The sequence below is a fragment of the Ambystoma mexicanum genome, chromosome 13 (assembly GCF_040938575.1).
Source record: "Ambystoma mexicanum isolate Mex_15411 chromosome 13, UKY_AmexF1_1, whole genome shotgun sequence".
In the NCBI taxonomy this organism is placed as follows: Eukaryota; Metazoa; Chordata; class Amphibia; order Caudata; family Ambystomatidae; genus Ambystoma; species Ambystoma mexicanum.
Window position 1 is genome coordinate 135,528,911 of NC_090938.1, and position 20,644 is coordinate 135,549,554.

The 20,644-nt window shown below is 49.1% G+C and overlaps 1 protein-coding gene across 1 annotated transcript in view; it reads left to right on the forward strand.

The window, feature by feature from the left end:
• The window catches only part of TEAD3 (TEA domain transcription factor 3), a 301,226-nt gene that overhangs the window by 200,587 nt on the left and 79,995 nt on the right, over positions 1-20,644 (forward strand). The window contains 1 exon segment of the mRNA XM_069633449.1: positions 5,864-5,907. Coding sequence (XP_069489550.1) covers positions 5,864-5,907 — 44 coding nt within the window.

A 20,644-nucleotide genomic window follows, 5' to 3' on the forward strand; every position in this document is an offset into this window, starting at 1 on the left:
ACTCAATGGTGGACAGACCAGCTAACTTGGAATTACGGGGCTTGGCCACCCGACCTACCTTTAACTTCCCTTTACGTTCCCGTAAGGCTTTGGAAGTCAACAACTGGCACTTCGAGCAGTAATCCATAGCGTGGTCCTCGCACAGACAAATCCTATGCAGATCCGTAATCAACATCTTGGAACCGCAGTCCCAACATTTCTTGAAGCCAGACCGCTGGGTCGTCTGGGTAGAAGAAGACATTATAAGGAAACCTAACAGTAACCACGAGGCGCGCCGAGTTTCACAAAGCAAACACGTTTGCAGAAAAAATGGAACTGAGGCTATGGGCGCCATGTGTGCTACTTATAACATCCGATGATGTCACCCTCGACAGAGGCCTTGGAGGGACATCGACCCGACGCCATCGACGCAGGGCGCCCTCTGCCGAAAACATTTCCGAAGCAGCACAGCTGTTGACATCACATGTCAAAGATGCGGAATACGTTGGAGGACACAATCCATTCGAAGGGACTGTAGGGTTACAGATGCAGACCACAAGTGCTGGGGGAGCCAAGAGGCAGTGCAAGGTGCAACTGGACATGCAGGGACCTGGGCCCAAGTTCAGAGGGTGGCCAGATGACCAGTGCGTGGAGCAGATGGGTCATCAGCAGGGGAGAGGAAGAGCGGAAGCGAAGAGGAAGGTCTTGAGTTGCTTCTGGAACCAGAGGTGGTTCTGCTCAAGTTTGAGAGAGGCAGGGAGGCTGTTCCAGAGGGAGGTCCCAGCTGAAGATGGAGATCTTTCCCCAACTCTCTGCTTAGAAAAGTGACTGACCCTCGGAGAGTTGGAGGTGGATGAGCGGAGAGCTCGAGCAGGGAGATATTTAGGTAGAGAGAGAGTTGGAGGTAGTGCGGTCCCAGGCCCCAGAAAGCTTATGGGCGATGCAGCGGGTCTTGAACTTTATCCTTGACGCCACTGGGAGCCAATTAAGAGATTTCAGAGCTGGAGAGATACGATCCCTGGGCTTGAGGCCAAGCGAAAGTCTTGCAGTCCTGTTCTGGATAAGTTGGAGAGGATGAAGTGTAGAGGCAGGAAGATTAAGAAGTGGCTGTTGCAATAGTCCAGCCTAGAGAGGACCATGGCTATGGAGACAGTGAGCTTCTGGGGGAGAGTTAGGAAAGGAAGAATACCTCTGAGGAGGAACAGCTGATCATTTGACAGAGGAGAGGGTGGAGTCGAAGATGACCCCAAGGGTCTTAACCTAACAGGTAAGAGCAGGAAGAGGGCCCAGAGTGGGCGGACAGAGAGAGAGAGACAGGGGAGGAGGGAACTAGTGTTCCGATGAGGAGGATCTCTGTCTTACTGGCATTAGGGCAGAGATCATTGGCGGCACACCACTCCTGAATTGTGGACAGTCTGGAATGAGAGAAGAAGTAGAGGCGGCCAAGGGAGTCTGAAATAGAGCTGCATAACACTGGAAGTTGGAGCAGAGAGCAGATATTGGTTGAACAGCCAGGGAGAAAGGTTAGACCCCTGGAGAACGCCACAGGTAGAGAGAGAGAAGAGAGGAAGGACCCAAGCTGGACCTGAGATGGTCGATCAGTGAGAAAGGAGGTCAGCCAGGCTGGTGCCTGATCAGTGATACCCAGGTTAATCATGGAAGTGATAGAGCAGGATGGCATGGCTGGCCGTATCAAAAGCAAAAGAAAGATTGAGGAGAATGAGGACAGAAGGAAGGTTGGAGAGCAGGTGTTCACAGATGTTTAGGAGAACAGTTTCCGTGCTGAAGCCAGACTGGTGTTCACGGAGACAACCAGCATATTCAGTGTGAAGATTCAGCTGGGAGATGGCCAGCTTTTCCAAGAGTTTGCTCAGGAAAGGAGTGATGGAGATTAGACGATATTTAGCTGGGGAGGAAGAATCGACAGAGGGATTCTTTAGGAAGGGGGTGCACAAAGGAGTGCTTAAGGAGGCGGTTCCAGTGGCAAAAGAGAGATTGTGGAAATCGGCCAAGGCTGGAAGCAAGGGTGTCGATGTGGTCCGTAATGGTTCTGGATGAACAGGGAACAACCTGTTTTGATGAGGCTTTCATAGACCGGACTATTCTAGAAACCTCGTCGGGGGTGAACAAGGGAAAGTAAGAGAAGGGAAGAGGAGAGGCGACCACAGGCAGGCCAGGAGTGGGGGGGGGAGGAGGAGGAGGAGGAGGAGGAGAAGGAGGAGGAGGAGGAGGAGGAGGAGGAGGAGGAGGAGGAGGAGGAGGAGGAGGAGGAGGAGGAGGAGGAGGAGGAGGAAGAAGAATGGGTGGACAGGATGTCCTGAGTTTTAGTGATCAAATGAGAAGCCAAGGCTGTACAGTGGTCCTGGGAGGGAACAGGAGAGGTAGATACAGCAGCATGATTGGCCAGCTCCTTGCAGATTTTGAAGCGTTCAGCGGAGTTGTTAGATGCTCCAGAAACACGGGCTTGGATGTGTGCTCTCTTCTTGGCGAGAACAGAGAGTATGTACTGTCAGGAACAGGCGGCAGGCTAGTTTGTTGTCTGGACCTGTTGCTCTCCACTTCCTCTCAGCCACCCTGCACTTGCGTTTGAGGGTGACGGAGTCAGAGTCATGCCAAGAGTTGCACTTGGATTCTGGGCGTCAAGTGGATCCTCATGACAGCAAGTACATCAAGAGTGTCAGAGATAGAAAGATGATGGTTAGATCAGATTGTGTCAGGATGTGAATCAGCCAAAGGTGCTGAAGGAGGAGAGCAAGTAGTGGCTAAAACCTCAACTGACACACGCTTCATGGGTTGGATGACCGAGAACGTAGGTGGCCGTGCTGGAGTTGGCTTGGCCTGAGAGGTAGAGTGAGAAAGATGGGAGGAAAGGAGAAAGTAATCACTCCTTGAGAGAGGAGTGGTGAGAGAGTTGGAAAGTGGGAGGTCTGAGGAGTGTGTCGGGCCAGAGGGGAAGAATAGAGAGAGAGGGAGAGTGTCACAGAGGTTTCAGAAGAGTCCTGCAGAAGGACAGGAAGCATCCAAATGGATGTTAAGGTCTCTGAGGAGGACGTTGAGAGGTAGAGGCGAGGAGGGAGGGGGAGAGATCTGCCCACTCAGAGGAAGGGGGCTACCTGGCCGGGCGGCTGGTAGTTTGTGGCCACAGTGAGAGAAAGGAAAGGAGAGATAGAGATTCTGCAGACAGGCATTCAAAGGAGTAGTAGTCCTGCATAGGAATGATAGAAGCAGGGATCCACCCGGGGAAGATCAAGGCTACAACCCCACCGGGACGGTTGTTTCTGGGCCCAGGGGCGATCTTGTAGCCATCAAGAAGGAGAGTGTCAAAGCTTGTGACAGAGCTAGTCGTGAACGACGACTCGGTCAGACCGAGTACATCCAGATCGAGTTCTTCTAGAAGACGGCAGATGTCAGAGGAGTGTTTGACAGCTGAGCGAGAGTTGAGAGTAGTAACGTGGAGCAGGTTGCCCACTTTGAAGAACTTCCATGGTCAGAGGTATGCCCTGCGGAAGAGTTGTGGGTGCCCCAGGATTGGCAGAGGAGGAAGGAGGCGAGGGCAAGGTAGCCAAGGAGAAGGAGCTGGGTGACAGAGGGGTGGTGGCGGAAGGAGACAACAGGGTGGGCAGAGAAGCAAAAGGCTGCCGTAGAGGTGGCAAGAGGATGGAGGAGGCAGAGGAGCCAGAGAGGGGAAAGAAGGAACAGCAGAAGAAGAAAGGAAGTTGATTAGGTGCAGGAAGCATTTATCAAAAAGGAGGTTGTTGGCCTGAGGGCCTTGGACCAAGACTGTGCCATTTAGGTAAACATTAATGATGGTCTTGGAGGTGTGGAAGGGGCCAAGAGGACCTCCCATTGGGCGCCACCATTAATGGGTGAAGAGGAGAAAGGAGAGAGAACAGAGACCAAATGGGGGGGTCCATAGGCCTGGAGAGGGAATGACAAAAAGGATGTCAGTAAGGGTCTGTCTGGAGGAAATACTGGTGTAGGTATCAGCAATAGGGAGGCCTGGGTTGGAGACCAGGATGTCCCTTTTGAACTTCTTCCTGCCAGACTTAGTGAGACGGATAGGATAGTCGATAGAAAAGCTGTTAGAGAAGATAGGCGAGACCGAGAGCACCATAGAGGTTGCAGAGGGAAGAGTGGGGGGAGGGGAGAAGGGAGAGTGGAGGGGGTGAACGTGGGAACAAGCAGGTGGTGGGAACACTAGGGCGCGGGGGACACAGAAGGAGAAGGGGCTCACAGAGGACAGAAAATCAGAGGCAATACATAAAAAGTCAATTGCCAAAGGAGCCTAGGAGTGAGGAATGGACACAGCAGGGTTGCAGGCAGTACATTGTAAGCATGCAACCATGTAGAAACAAATCGCAAAGAACCAAGTGATCACTTAAGGAACCTAGAAGTAAGGAAGAACACAGCAGGGATGTAGGCAGTACAATTTTGCAAACAACCATGGATAACAAAAACGCCAAAATCAGAACAATCGACAAGGGAACCTAGAAGAAACGAATGAACACAGCAGGGGTGCAGGCAATGCAATATAGCCCACACACGTGAAGAAGAAAACCTCATGAACCATACACAATAGGTCAGAGACTGGGGCTAGGAAAGGCGACTGGGAAGGGGCAAGCAGAGGGCCTGCAGGGAATGTGGGGTGCCTGGCGCCATGGGGGGAGAGAGCGGCCTAGAGTTGCGAGGGAGCGCATGCGGCCTAGGATGCGAGGGAGCGCACGCAATCTAGGATTGCAAGGGAACGCATGCAGCCTAAGATGCGAGGGAGCGAACGTGGCCTAGGATGCGAGGGAGCACGCGCGGCCTAGGATGCGAGGGAGCACACGCATCTTAAGATGGGAGGAAGCCCATGCAAACTATGATGCGAGGGAGCACACGTGAGCAGGGGCGAGTTAGAAGGACAGGTCACAGGGGAAAACAACGCGTGTGCAAAAGGGGCACCAAGTCAGGTCACAGGGGGTGGGGGAACAACGTGTATGCAAGAGTGAGAAGGGGCACCAGGTCAGGGAGGTTGCCGGGAATGTAGCAAGCTAACTATCCCTGTAACTTCTTACCTGGCGGCAGCAGGCAGAAGGCTGAGGTCGTCTGTACTCACTGTCTACGCCGCAAACCCATCACCACCAAACACCTGTGTCGCTCAACACGGCGGCCTTTGCAGCAGAGGGTCCGCGCCTCGGTTCTTACAGGCACAGATGCATGGACCTAGCAAAGTGTGCTACATATAGTCGGGCAGCGTCTCTCAACACTGCAGCCTTGTCCTTCTTGTTAAGGGAGGGCCTGCTTTGTGTGCACCCCTCACACATTCTAGCGCTGCCGGCCCCCTGGATTCAAGAATTGTTCTTTTGCACTTCGTTTTTGCACTTATTTTTCTGAGTTCAAAGCAGAGACATTGTCCTTGAACATTCTTAGTGTGAGGGTCAGATATGTTTTGGACACAAGGACATTTTACTTAAGTTGAACGACAAAACAGACTGTTCCCTAGTTTTGATTTCATAGGCAGGAATATTATCATTTGGATAGGAAGGCCTTAATCCAAACCCTTTTACTTCAATAGAATGTATAATGTTCCAAACATTGCAACTTTGGGTCCGTGCCACATTTCTGACCCCTCAGGAGGTGGTGGGTTTGATGTGGTACCAGATTTGCAGTGAGTGCAATGTGTCACAGTAATTGTGGCCATGGTACAAGTACTCGTGACTGTGGTTCCATCTCTGCAGTATGTGTTGTGAAAGTTGTAGGCATGGTATGAGAGGTCTACTAGCACAGGCCACGGCACAATGGATGAAAGGCACAGGGTTTGGAATGTTCCTACTAGCAGGCGTCATTTGCTTCTGAAAGAGTCTTAATATTTGATCTCTGGTTCTTTCCCTTCTTTTCACAGTTTTGGAACAGCCCTCTCTCAGGACAGCCTGGACCGTCTCAGGAGTGAGTGTCCCCACAGCATGCTTGGAGGCAGGAGGAGGAGGGATTGTAATTGGTTATTTATAACGTGCTTAATACCCAGAGGTTTCTCAGAGCGGACCCGGGATCGAAACTGCGTTGCTCTGCGTCGTCTTGCTTGCAAGGCGAGAACGATGCCTGCTAAGCATTGGGGAGGAGGGGGTCAGTTTATGCATAAATTGGGCCGCTAAAGGTTTAAGTAAAGTTGTTATAGATGTACATACACTTGCTGTCTAGTAGTTCAATCTGGAAACATTTTCAAACTAATTAATAACTGCATGTGGATGTAAACGGGGCAACTGCCCATAACTCAACCCTGGTGAAATGGACTAGAATCTCCTTTGTTGGTTCTTAGTTTGACATTTTTGTCTTTCATTCCATTGGTTTTGGGAATCCAGTGCCCTCGGTTTTGTTTCTAACATTGAATCACCCCAGAAAATATCCTACCTTTGGCTGCAAGGTAATCTGTAGTGCTGAAGTCCGAATGATCAAGCAGCACGTTTCTACGAGGGTGACCGCTCTTTGACATGCATGAAGGGATAAATAAGTTGTGCCATAACTACAAGAGAGTGATGGCAAAAAAGGGTGATCACACTGCACTGCTGCCTGTCGCCCCGTCGACTTGAAAAATCAAAAACCCTGCATTTATGCTGCCCGTGGTGTGTGTGTGGCTCCTCTCCGATGTACTTCGAACAACACGCTTGTCCCGCCTCAGGTTAAAACAAGGTTGTGCAATGTATGTACTACATCCACACATACATACAGATTCACACCTGTGCCCCATCAGCATGTGGAGTAATCTGAAAACAAAAAATCATTAAATACAACCAAGTGTTTACATACTTAATGTATTTCCATCTTGGTCAACATAGCTATTTCGGTTTTGTTAATAATTTAAACAACTAAAGCTGCTATAATCAATTGTTCCGTAAAATGATTTGATCATCCTCTACTTGGTACACAAACGGGATTTAAGCAGTTTGATGTGTAACTCTTGCAGATGAGGCACACTGAGATAACATGAATTGCTCAAGATCACACACTTTAGTTCTGTGGGAAGACAGTAGAACACCACATGTTTTCTCAGGCTTAGTTGGTAGAACTAAGTGTTCAGGTTTGGCTTTCAGGAATACTGTTTTATAGTGATTACTTCATAAAGAACAAAAATGCTAATAAAGCAACCTAACAAATATATAAATCCTTATAGAAATATGTTAAACAAAAATAGTATGATCGTACCTTTATATTCTTCATCTTGAATAAAGGACAAAAAGTGTCGGAATACAAAGTAATATGAACTTTAACATTGTCCTGGATGTTTGGGTGGGTGGGTTTGTGTGTGAGTCCCAATTGACAAATAAGGAGACTGATTTGTTGGTATAGCATGAAACGGAACTTGATGCCCATTAGGTGAGAGGTTCAAATTATATAATTCAAGCCGATGTAGGGGTAATGGCACCCCAGATGTATCTGTTGGAGCACCTTCATCATAAAACCAGAACATGAAGGACATGATTACCCTTTTTTGCATCTCTGAAGATATTGAAATACACAATATATTTTCTTCCCTGAAGTCATTGAGTAGTGATAGCCTGTCAAATTAGGAAAACATATAGGAGGACAGCGAGAACTATTGTGAATGTATTACCCTTTGAGACGGTGTCGGACAGCGGGGAGCAGCGACGGTCGGCTTCCGTTATGGCGACCCGGCACTCGGATAAGGGGGAGCAGGGGCGAGTGGGCCATCACAGACTTTGTTCCTGGCTCTGCAACAACGGCCCAGGGGATTGTTCTGGGGGGGGACAGCCACAGACCTAGTTCCCTACGTGGGGACGCTGACACCCAGGAGCATGGAACGCTGCAACGCCGAGACGCTGCAGCCTACGGTCGGAAACAGCGACGGGACGCGCACACCCTGGGAATACACCAAACCAGGGAAGGGAAGCTGTGGTACAGAGACGCCACAGGCAACAAACGTGTACGATGGGCCATGCCGAAGAGGTTAATAAAACACAAACATTCATGATACCGTGCTACTCACACCCGGCAACGGCACATAAAGGCAGCATGGAGTATAGGGGTCCAGAAGCGGCAGGTCCGACTCCGACCTCACGGGCCTTGGGAAAGGCAACATGGCGGCCGGCAGTCCCTCTGGAAAGGGGTGGGGGCGGGACCTGCCGGTCCACATACCCAAAACAAATGATGACATTAAACCAGGATGTTTATTATCTCACAACCCACGCATTGTCTCGGATCCTGCTACATTTGCTCACTGTTCCTCCAATATAAGTAAGGATATGATATAAATAATTTATAACGCGCCTGTACACAAGTGTTTATAGGTGGGACAAGACAAGGAAGGGGAGACAAAGGGGGACAAAACAAACTATCTTACTAGGCCTTGTGCCATTCGGATCAGTCAAGTGCGAGGGGGAAGGTAGAGGATAAGTGCCAGAGGGATGGAGGGTAAAAGAGTGCAAAATGCAAAGCTCAAGTAAGTGTCGCTGGGGATGTCGGATCAAGTAAGTGCAAGGAGGCAAGGGACTGTAGGATTGCAGATACAGTCCCTAAGTGTGTGGTAGACCCGGAGGCAGTGCAAGGGGCTACTGGTCAAGGGGGAGCCTGGTACCTGTTAAGGTTCAGAAGGTGGCCAGGTAACCAGTTAGCACAACACACAGGTATATCAGCAGGGGGGAAGGAGAGAAAGCAGAAGTGAAAAGGAAGGTCTTGAGTGGAACCTTGGGTGGTCCTGCTCAAGTTTGAGAGAGGCAGGGAGGCTGTTCCATAGAGAGAGGCGCCAGCCGAGGAGAGAGTTCTATCCCCACTCTCTGCCTGTAGAAGCAGCTGAACCTCAGAGAGTTGGAGGTGGATGAGCAGTGGGCTTGGGAAGGAGAATGCTTAGGAAGAGGGATTTGGATGTAGTGTGGTCCCTGGCCCCGGAAGGCCTTGTGGACAATGCAGAGGGTTTGAACTTGATCCTTGCAGCCACCGGGAGGCAGTGGAGAGATTTCGGGGCTGGAGAGACACGATCCCTGGGCTTGAGGCCAAGGACAAGTCTCTCAGTCCTGTTCTGGATTAGATGCAAAGGGCGAAGAGTAGAGGCAGGCAGATTTAGAAAGGGGCTGTTGCAGTAGTCCAGCCTTGAGAGAATGAGGGTTCTGCAGATGGTGAGATTGAAGAGCCAGGGTGTGAGAGGTTGGAACACTGTGGATCACCACATGTGGAGTGAGAGGTGGTGGAGAGAAAGGACCCCATTTGAACCGGGGAGGGTCGATCAGAGAGGAAGGAGGTCAACCAGGCTAGGGCCTGATTCGTGATGCCCAGATAGTCACAGAGACCATTGATCAGGATGTCATGGTTGACTGTGTCGAAAGCAGAGGATAGAACAAGGAGGATGAGTACAGAAGGAAGGCTAGAGTCAAGATTAGAGAGCAAGCAGTTTTCGTGCTTCTGGCTGCTCTAAAGCCAGACTGGTGGTCACGGAGAAAACCAACAGATTCAGTATGGAGCATAAGCTGGAAGATGGGCAGATTTTTCAGGCGTTTGCCCAGGAAAGGAGTGACAGAGATCTCTGGCGGTAGTTTGCTGGAGAGGAAGGATTGGCAGAAGGCTTCTTAAGGAGGGGGTGCACAAGGGAGTGATTCAGAGGGAGGGGAAAGTTCCAGTGGCAAAAGAGTGATTGCAGAAATCGGCCAAGGCTGGAGCAAGGGTGTCGTCGTGATCCCTGATGATTCTGGAGGAGCAGGGGAGTACCTGCTTGGCAGAGACTTTCATAGATTGGACTTGTCTAGAAACATCATCAGGAGAGAACACGGGGGAAGAGGAGAATGGAGGAGGAGAGGTGGCCAGAGAGGGGAAGAGGAGCGAGAGGGTGGATGTAATAAAAAAACAAAGGTTATGGGTGCCTGCTCAAAGGTGAACAAGGCTGTGGCACTGCACAAGAAGTCAGATAACGCAGAAGTGTTTGGGTATGAAGCCTATATACAATTCATTTTGGAGCTACATTTGAAAAAACAGCTTTTTTTTTTGCACGACTGGGTTCCAAGTTGGATGCTTTAATGCTAGAAGCAAAACGATTTTTTAAAACTGAGGGAAAGTGACCTAGTTCAGAAGTATAGTCTGAGAAGGTTGTTCACAGTCCTTCATGGTGAACCGTTTCCTCATGTTATAGGTGGACTGGTGCTGGTATGTCAAGTAAAAGTGCAAGGACAGTGCAGAGGGAAACCAATAACAAACAGCTAGAAGATAAAAAAAAGATTAATTTACTACCATAAATTCAGCAAGATGGGTATAAAACCCATAATTCCCCACGCCAACATCCCCCTAACCCCGCCAACACTCACACACAGGAGTAAATGAAGTCTCAATAACATTGATGGGATCAGGAGGAGACAATTTGGGAATAAACCATTACTGAGAATATCGGACCCAAGTAAGGTAGCCGACGGATGTGGAGATTTTGCTAAGCACAACCAAAGAATTAATATAAAGTACTAATGTGCCAAAATTACTAAAACAAGCATATGAAAGACTCATTTCACCACTAAATCTCAGGACATCCTGTCCTCACTTTCATCTTCCTCTCCCTCCCTCTCAGGCCACCTTTGGCCCGCACTTCCCCTTCTCTCCTCTCCTTTCATCCCTCTCTCCGATAACACCTGATAATGTTTCTAGACAAGTCCGATCTATGAAAGTGTCTTCCAAACAGGTCCTCCACTGCTCCTCCAGAACTATCAAGGACCAAATTGCTTCCCTCGCTCCAGCCTTGGCTGATTTCTGCAATCAATCTTTCCCCACTGGATCTTTCCCCTCTCTCCTCAAGCACTCCCTTGTGCACCCCCTTCTAAAAAGCCTTCTGCCGATCATTCCTGCCCGGCAGTCTATCGCCCGATCTCCATTACTCTTTCCTCAGCAAGCTTCTGGAAAAGCTGGCCATCTCCCAGCTAACCCTCCACACTGATTCTGTTTGTTGGCTACATGGTCACCAGTCTGGCTTCAGAGCAGCCAGAGGCATGGAAACTGCTCATCTGCATACCCGTAAAAATCTGCTCTCTAACCTTGACTCCAGCTCTCACGCTCTCCTCATCCTCCTTGATCAGTCATCTGCCTTTGATACGGTCAATCACAACATCCTGATTAATCATCTCCACGAGAACCTGGCCATCGCAAATCCAGCTCTGGCGTCGATCACCTCCTTCCTCTTGGACCCACCCTGCCAGGTCCAACTTGGGTTCTTTCTCTCCACTACCGCCCCCCCAGGGCTCTACCTCACTCCTTGGCTCTTCAATATCTACTTGCCGCTTTGGCCCACTTGATCACCACCATCTCTTGCAACTTCCAGTGTTACGATGACACTCGGCTCTCTTTCAGACTTCCCTCATCCTCCTCACCTTCCTCGCTCATTCCTAACTGTCTATCCACGATTCAGAAATGGTGCACCCCCAATGATCTCTGCCTCAACGCCGGCAAGACCGAGATTCTGCTCATGGGGACCTCTGCTTCCACTTTCCCTCGCACCATGACCACTCTTCTTGGGCCCTCTACGCTCACCCTCCTCTGAGGCAAAAAACCTTGTGGTCATCTTCGACTCCTCTCTCCTTCTCTCCTCACATCACTGACCTTGCCAAGAAGGTCCACTTCCAACTGCACCTCCTCAGAGGTATTCTACCTTTTATCACCTCCCCTCAGAAGCTCACTGTCTCCAGAGCTCTGGGTCTCTCCAGGCTGGACTATTGCAACAGCGTCTTTCTCAATCTGCCTAATTCTACTCATCGCCCCCTTCAACTAATCCAGAACAGGACTGCAAGACTTGTCTTTCACCTCAAGCCCAGGGACCACATCTCTCCAACCTGAAATCTTGTGTGCAGGCGCATTATAAATAACCTATCATATATCAAGATTAAAGAAATATTAATTTACTAACATGAATTCAGCAACAGATGAGTATAAAACCCATAATCTCCGCCAACCCCCTCCCTGGCTTCTAGGGTTCTCAGTGAGAAAACAATCAAAGTCAACCCAGGCCAGGACATCGATCCTTAATTCAGCCAAGCCTTTATAAGCTTATAAAAACCCACCCATGAACTCTACAGGAAATTAAAATAAAAACAACAATAAAACCATAGTATGCGTCTCTCTGGTTATTTCAGCATAATAACCTCTATTCTTTACGGATTTCATGTCAACACCTCACTCCAAGTACCTGGTAAATTTCCAAATGGTATTGTATATCCAAATAAGCTTTGGACTGCATTCCACTTGTGCCAATTTCTGGAACACCGGCTACTCGACCCCTTACAACTGTAACAAAGTAAAAAAAAAAATAGATTCACTATCCCAAGAGTGGTGCCTTACAAACTCCCATCCCATCAGTGCTGCTTGACAGCTTACAAACGAGACAGAGTGCCACCAATGAATTCAAGCAGGTCATGTGCCTCGTAGACATCCAACACCACCAGTGTGTCGCACACATCTTAGTTACACCAACGATTGCACACCTATTTTCCACACTATGAACAATGGTCCATGCAGCGAGTTGGGGAATTTGAAACACAAAGGTCCATTTCGCATCAAGCACCGACATCTTGGTCCGTATGGCATCCATTAAAAAAAGAAAGGGGACAGGCTCATTACCACAAAGGGTTCGCTCAACTGTGTGCTGAAATCATTGGTGTGTATATAACAATGATTAATTATCGCCAATATCAAAGCTTCCCCTTAAATGATAAGCCAGCAGATTACCAGCATAGTCGCCAAACCGTTGCAATATCCATACTCTCATTTCAGACAGAAGATAAATATGATCACTTCCCGTTGTTACGTGAGCACTAAGGGTCAAACATGAATACCAACATCACGGTTCATGGTGACAACTAGAGCGTGAAAGCAACATTGTGCATAACAAGTGCCATGTTAGTGTATGAATATAAATCACCATTTTGCCATAAATGCACAAACACATACTCGGCAAGTCACAAAAAGTTCCCAATGGATTTTGCTGTGTTAACTACACATAGAATTTTCAAAAGGTAGCAGGCGCCCCTCTCTAGAAAGAATATGGCATGATGACCTGTGTTTTTTTTCCCACATTGAGAGTCCACAGCCATCACTTTTTACTCACTGTCCCTTTCACAGATGGGAAATATCCATTTGATTATCAGTCTTTGTCCCGCCCATATTGGCAGTCCAGCACCAAAATGCTATGGCAATTCCCTTCTGAACAAGATTACCTACAGCAATCCCATACACATGTTTCAGCTTTGTTGGGCCTCATCAGTGAGGTGGAGCTCTGCCTCTGAGCACAGTGAGCAAGGGGTCCACGTCTGGGTTCCCCCAGGTAACATAGGGTGACCAACCCCAAGTTCATTGCACATTTTTAAAAAAAGGTTGCAGGCACCCATCTCTAGAAAGAACATGGCATGATGACCTGTGTAGAGAGGATTTTAAAACTGACAAAAATACTGCACTGTTTCTCCCGCAAAATCAATCAAGCACAGGTAATTTAAACTCAACTGGCTCCATATAAATTATTATCAAGCCCAAACCTGCATTGGGAATTACGGTACTACCACTAAAGAAATTCACAAAATAAATCAAAGCTGATGGCAAATGGACTTACTCAATGAACAAGTTATTTCTTACCTGGTAACGTTCTTTCGATGGGATGTTCCACTGGAGGGGTTCCCCAAAGGGTGAAAATCTGTTGAAGGACCTCCTTAGCTAGTTCCCACTCGTGGGAGACTGTGCTCTGCCTGCTCAGAGCGTCCGCCGTCAAGTTTTTCTCTCCGGCTAAGTGAACAGCTGATCGAGAGATTCCTTCTTGGATTGCCGAAAACCAGAGCTGCATCGCCTCTCTGCATAGAGGCAGTGATCCTACGCCTCCTCTTTTGTTGAGGTAGTGCATGGCCACTGTGTTGTCCGTCATTATCAGAACATTTTTCCCCTGTTCAGAGGGCAGAAAAGCCTTCAGCACTAGTCTTATTGCTCTCAGCTCTAACAGGTTGATATGTAGTCTGGACTCCGATGGAGACCAACGACCGCTGATGGTCAAGTCGTTGGCATGGGCTCCCCACCCCGTTAGTGAGGCATCTGTGACTACTGTTATCTCCGGCCATGGTTGCCAAAACAGTTCTCCTTTCAAAATGTTCTCCTGACAGGCCCACCACTGAAGGTCTCGAACCACCTTGTCCGGAACCTGAAGGAGATCTGTCATTCTCCCTGAGAATTGCGACCACTGAGTTAGTGCCCACTGAAGAGATCTCATTCTCAGGTGAGCCTCTAGCACAAGGAAGATGCAGGATCCCATGAGGCCTAGCAACCTCAAAAAGTCGAAGGCTGGGAGACGTTGGGCATTTTGAAACTTGGTGACCATCTGCAGAATATCTTGAGCCCTCACCTCTGGTGGCAAGGCTTTTCCCAGGGAAGTATCCAGGACCGCTCCAATGAACTGGAGTCTCTGTGATGGTATCATCTGTGACTTCTTTAAATTGAGGGAGAAGCCCAGTTTGTGAAGGAAGTGGCAGACATAATCTAGCTGGATCTGAGCTTGTTCCGGAGATACAGCTCTGATCAGCCAATCGTCCAGGTAGGGGTAGACGTGAATCCCTTCCCTTCTTAGACTTGCAGCCACTACCGACATTAGCTTGGTGAAGACCCTTGGGGCGGAGGTCAGCCCAAATGGCAGAACTCGAAATTGATAATGAGAGCCGCCAATTGCGAACCTCAGGTATTTCCTGTGTTTGAGATGGATTGGCACATGGAAATAAGCATCCTGAAGGTCCAGAGATGCCAGCCAGTCCTGGAGCTGGAGGGCCTGAAGGATCTGAGAGAGTGTGACCATCTTGAACTTGTCCTTCCTGAGGAACTTGTTCAATTCTTGTAAGTCCAAGATAGGTCTCAGTCCTCTGTCCTTCTTCGGTATTAGGAAGTTGGGGGAGTACCAGCCCTTGTTCCTCTCCGCTACAGGTACCGGTTCTATGGCACCTTTCTCCAGCAGGTCTACAATCTCCTGCAAGAGGAGCGGATCTGGAACTTTCAGAGAGCTGTTTCCCGGTGGATGACTCTGAGGAATGCGTAGAAAAGGCAGGCAGTAACCTTAGGCAACTGTCTCCAATTGCCAGGCATCTGACGTAATAGCCTCCATTCTGTCAGATGTTGAGTTAGCCTGCCCCCTACTGGTGTCTTGTGAGGAGAGTGCTCAAAGTGATTTAGAGGCGGCTGATGCAGATGCCGAGGGTAAAGAGGCACCTGCTGCTGCGGCTTTTGTATTTTTACCCCGTCCATCTCGGGTGAATCTTTTTTTACCTCTTTGAACCGACTGTCCTCTGCCTTTTCCGAATGCGGAATAAAAGCGAAAGGACTTACCTCGCCAAAAAGTCCCTGAGGGGCGATATGGCGTTTGACGGATTGCAGCTCCCAGGGATTTTGCTGCTGCTTTGGATGTCTGTAACTTTTCTAGGCTGTCATCCGCCTTCTTACCAAACAAAGAAGAGCCGTCAAAGGGCATATTTAAAAGTCTGGCTTGTACATCTGAAGCAAACCCAGACTTTCGCAGCCATGCAAATCTGCGGGTTGTAGTACTTGCCGCCAGGGCCCTACTGATACTGTCAGCAGAATCAATGCCAGTTTGAAGGGATTCACACATTGCATCTTTACCATCCTTAATGATGTTTAGAAACGCTTCTCTTTCTTCTCCCTCTGGGAGGCAGTCAGTCGCTGATGAAACACACTCCCAAAGTGTATGGCTGAACCTTGCGAGCGTAAAAGTAGCGTTAATAGATTTCAACGCCATGCTACATGCAGAAAAGACTTTCTTAGCCATAGAGTCGTTTCTTTTGTCATCCCTGTCCTGTGGAACAGTAGGGTATGCCGATCTACTGCCTGATGCAGTTGCTGCTTGTACAACCAGACTCTCTGGAGTTGGATGTTTAGACAAAAATTCAGAGTCAGTAGCAGATACCCTATATTTGGCTGATAACTTCTTGTTAACCGCCGGGATAACCTCAGGAGTTTCCCAGTTAGCCAATATTTTTCTTTGTAATGCAGCGTGAAATGGAACCACAGGATCCTCCTGTGGGCCTTTAACTAAAATGTCAGTAAGGTCATCCTGTTGGAATGCAGGTGAAGGTGTAGACCAACCCATGAATTCTATAATCCTTGCCATTAAAATTCTGTAAGGGGTCTCGGCATGTTCTCCTGGGTCTGGTTTGGCAAATTCTATTTCTGGGGAAGTATCTAATCCACTTGCCTCATGTAAGGATTCTCGAAGGTCCTTTAACCTATTTTCCTCAGAGGTAAATTCCTCTGGTTCAGGTTTTGTAGTTCTCTGCAACGCAAAGGGTCTTTTTTGATCCGAATCGTCCCCTTCATAAATTGAAGACAAAGGTCTGAAATAATCAGACCTTGGAAATGGCTTGAATCCCATTTCCAGAGCAGAAGGGGCCAAATTTGTCGTAATTGGTTGAGAAAACGCCGACGTCATCGACGCGGGCGTTAAAGACTTCGAAGACACCGAAAAAGGCGTCGAGAAGATCGGAAGAGGCCTCGAAGAGCTCTAGAGGATCGGAATCCTACTTGAGGTTGTCGTTGACATTCTCGAAGTCGTGTTCGAGGCCCTGGGTATGACCACTGGCTGTGAGGTAGTGACGGCCGTGGGTTTGTTCTTTTTCGGCGTTGGCGTCGAAGACGGCATCGATTCGATCGACCTATGCGTTGATGAGCCCTTCGATAATGGCGTCGATGACGCAGATTTGTGCGTCGAAGGGACTTTCGACGATGGCGTCGATGGCACGGTGCCTTTGCTCGAGGGTTTGTGACGCTCTCGAGTAGTTTCTTTCGCCGGGTGCAATGACTCACGGCGTTTCGATTTTTCGGGTCTTTCACCCAGTGTATCACCCTCAGCTGTCTTCGAGGGGGTCGAGGCCGCTTTCTCGAAGACGCTAAGCATCCTTTTACGGAATTCCTCCCACTCAGCCTGAGAGCTATGTTTTGTGGGGCAGGTGACTCTTTCCAGGGAAACAGAAGAAGACGAGGAAGGGGATATTCGACGTCTCTTACTCGAATGCTTGGATCTCGAAGAGTGGTGGGAACTGCTTCGAGACCTAGCACGAGAATGTTTCCTGTGTCGGCGAGGAGACGAATGGCTCGACTCTGCCGAGGAAACTTTCGAAGGAGTTTTTACTGTCTTACCTCTCTCAAGCTTCCCCTTACGCTCCTTCAAGGCTTTCGCCGTCATGGACCTGCAGTCCTCGCACTCCGAACATTGGTGCTCCGATCCCAGGCACCACAAACAGATCCTGTGAGGTTCTGTCAACGACATTTTCTTTCCACAGTCTCGACATTTTTTGAAGCCGGACCGTCGAGTCGTCGGTTCGGATGAGGAAGCCATCGAGTAAGAGTTGCTATTCTCGAGGAATAATGAAGAATATATTTGACTAACGAACTGAGCAACACGATTCCGAGGCCCACGAAGCGCGGAAAAACAGAACTGAGCAACGGACGCTGCGCGAGTCTATTTATACGCATGATGACGTCGGCGCCGATACGGAGGCTGTCGAGGGACATCAGCTCGAGGGACGTCGACGCGCAGCACCCACTACTGAAAAAAAAAAATTCCGAGGCCAGCAAGCTGCAGATGATCTATCAAGATAAGGAATACGTCGGAGGACACAATCCTTCGAAATAATTCATTATCCAGCCACAATCCTCAATATGAGCTAACAGAGCTACCACAGAAGACGTTCACAAAGGAAACCAACCATGTTTGTTCCCAAAATGCTGTAAATCATAAACAACTGGTATGCTCCCAATATCTTCACTTGACATAACACTCTCATTCAGCCCAGCCAAGTGGTTCTTAGTCAGATAAATGAGTTTCTCTTCCATCTCAATAATTTTGCTTTCACATTTGTCTGATTGCTGCCTTTATCTTTCATGGGAATAACCCACTTTAGCTCTACAAAAGGATGTTGCACTGTCTAGTAATGCCCAAGGGAGCATTTTCGATGTTATCCTTAATGCAACTGCGGGGCTCGATATACACATTTTACATTTGCGATTTAGTCTTTCTCTAAGGCATAAGCTGTTGGATGCCATCCAGGCCTGGATTTCTAGGTAGATATCATTCAGTAGTTTAGAGTCTTGATTGTAGCAGCCATTGAGGGGGATGAGAGCTTGGGTGTCATCTGCGTAGTTGGTGTAGAAGACACCCAAGTTGTCCAGGCTATCGAATAGGGGCTTCGTAAATAGTTTGTGGGTGACATGCACGAGCCTTGAGGGACTCCAAAAAGTATGGGGCTCGGGTCTGCTGAGGCTGATAGAGAGAAAACTCTGGTGGTCCGATTGGAGAGAAAGGAGTTGACCCAATCATATGCATTCGTGGAGAAGGCTGCAGCTGTGGGGAGGTGCCCAGTTAGAATTTGGTGGTCGACAAGGTCAAAGGCCGCTGACAAGTCTAGGAGCAGGAGGATCGCTAGCTTGCCTTTGTCCTTCGCCTCGTCCATTTGGATCTTCAAGTCTAGGAGAGCTGTCTCTGTTCCATGCCTCGGCCTGAAGCCAGATTTTCTGAGGCCTAGTAGGTTGCTTTCCTCTAAGTGCTTCTGAATTTGCAGATATGCAACTCGGTCCAGAATTTTTAAGAGGAAGGGGATGGTAGTGACGGGCCTGTAATTTGTTGGAGTGTTAGGGTCTAGGTTGTGTGTTTTTTAGACGGGGTATAACCCAAGCTTCCTTGAGGTTGTTAGGGACTTGGTTGGAGTTGAAGGATGAGTTTATCAGTATGGTGATGAATGGGGCCAAGTCTTTAGCTCCATCCTTCATGGTGGAAGCTGGACAGACATCATCTTGACAATGAGATGGTTTCAGACTTTTAATTATGTTTTCCACTTCCTTTGGTGTTACTTGGGAAAACGTGAAAGGTGTGCATTGTGGAAGACTATTCTTTAGGACGGGTTTAGGGCGATGGCAGCTTGAAAGGCTAGACTTTTTAGATTAAAAAAATAAATTATATGGAAAATTGGGGGTCAGACGTTTGGGAGTCAAACCTTTGGTATTCAGTACTTTTGTACAATACCACTAAAGAGCTCTTTAGTGTTTGATTTGGTGCTCTGGATTCTGGTGTTGTAAGCTTCTTTCTCCAGCATGGGGTCTGGCATGGATTCACATGCTCATGAATATTCCCTGTCGTCAGGCTGGGAATCCTCGGTAAAGAAAAATCAGTTTCAGTTTTGTTTCTGAACGCTCTTTCTACAAGTAACTAATTACTGGTCTCTGGGTCATACTGCCCCCAGCCAATGACTGCCCTCTACCTAAACCCCTCCTCTGGCAGCCATCTTCAGATTTTTACCGCACGTTCAAGTGTTGTGATCCTCGTGCTATAGCTCTCGAGCTTTTACTGCGTTTTGCGCTTTTTCGAGGAGTTTACTCTTATTTTTTTCGGTCAATCGAGCCTCAAGCTCCACCGATTCTACTTCTGATCAACGGGGACCCGTTTCGGAATTTTCTACGCCCCTCAAGGGCGAATTTTCATTGAGTTTTCGCTTCTTGGGGGATTCTGGAAGATCTTTGAGGCCTATCCCGCGTGGACATGGCCCAGGACAAAGGAAACATGATGCCTGGATCCAAGGTGTTCAGGAGCTGCCCTGGAAGCGGATTACAGAATGTCTTCAAGGAAGATGAGCACTCTCGGTGCCTTTACTGCCTTCACGATGACAAATCGCACGTGGAGAAGAACTGTGCGTTTTGTAAAGTTGGAGAACCCGGGTAAGCTTCGGGAGAAGCCCCGGTCGATCCAGACGGTGGCAGGCGGGGAGCGAGGCAGCGACCCTCCCCCCATGGTAAAGGCCTCAGGCGCGCTCAAAGTTGCGAAGGCCCTAATTCACCCGGCTAAGGCCACGATCGAAGAAGTCGTGGCGGCCCTGGGAAAGCCTGTGAAGGCTACCACAGTGGAGACGACTTCTGGGCCTAGAGTTTCCCTGCCACCCCAGAGGAAATCCTCTTTTCAGCCTATCAATAAGACCCCCATGAAACCCCGGGTGGAGAAAGAGGAGGGGGGGCACAGTAGCCATAACAGACACTGATACCACCTCTGAAGATGAGCTGGTTGGCGTCGCAAAGATCCTGGACAAGAAGTTCTCGGAAGTCCAGTCCAACGGGAGGGACCCCGACGAGGCGGACGTAGAAAGCGACGGTGGAGCCGACGAGGAGCCGCAAATCATGGAGGAGACGGAGGACCCTACTTCCCAGCCGTCGCTCCCGTCGCAACTGGTGCCTATGCCACAGGACAACTCAGGAGCAATCTTGATGGCTATCCAGGCCCTGTGTACGGAGATAAGGACAAGGTTGTCCTTAACCCCAGCGGATGATCCAGCGGCGCCTGGACCGTCGGGAAGCCCACCGAACAAGCAGAGGCAAATCCAGCCTCCCCCTCCTTTCCAGCCCTCACCTTCTTCCCCTCCACCGAGGGACGAGACGGGAATGGAGACGGCGACGACGGGGACGGACGACGACGACGACGGTGGTGATGATGGGACGGATCTCCCATCACCTCAGGCACGCCCCTGCCCCCCGACGAAATTGGCTCTTTCCACGCCATGATCGCCAGGGCTTCGGAGCTATTCCAACTTTGTCCTGAAGAACAGAAGGAGGGTTTCCACTACCAGCAACGGGAGGCCAAGAGGAAGACCGTCCTCTCAGTACCGTTATTAGACGACATCTGGGACGAAGG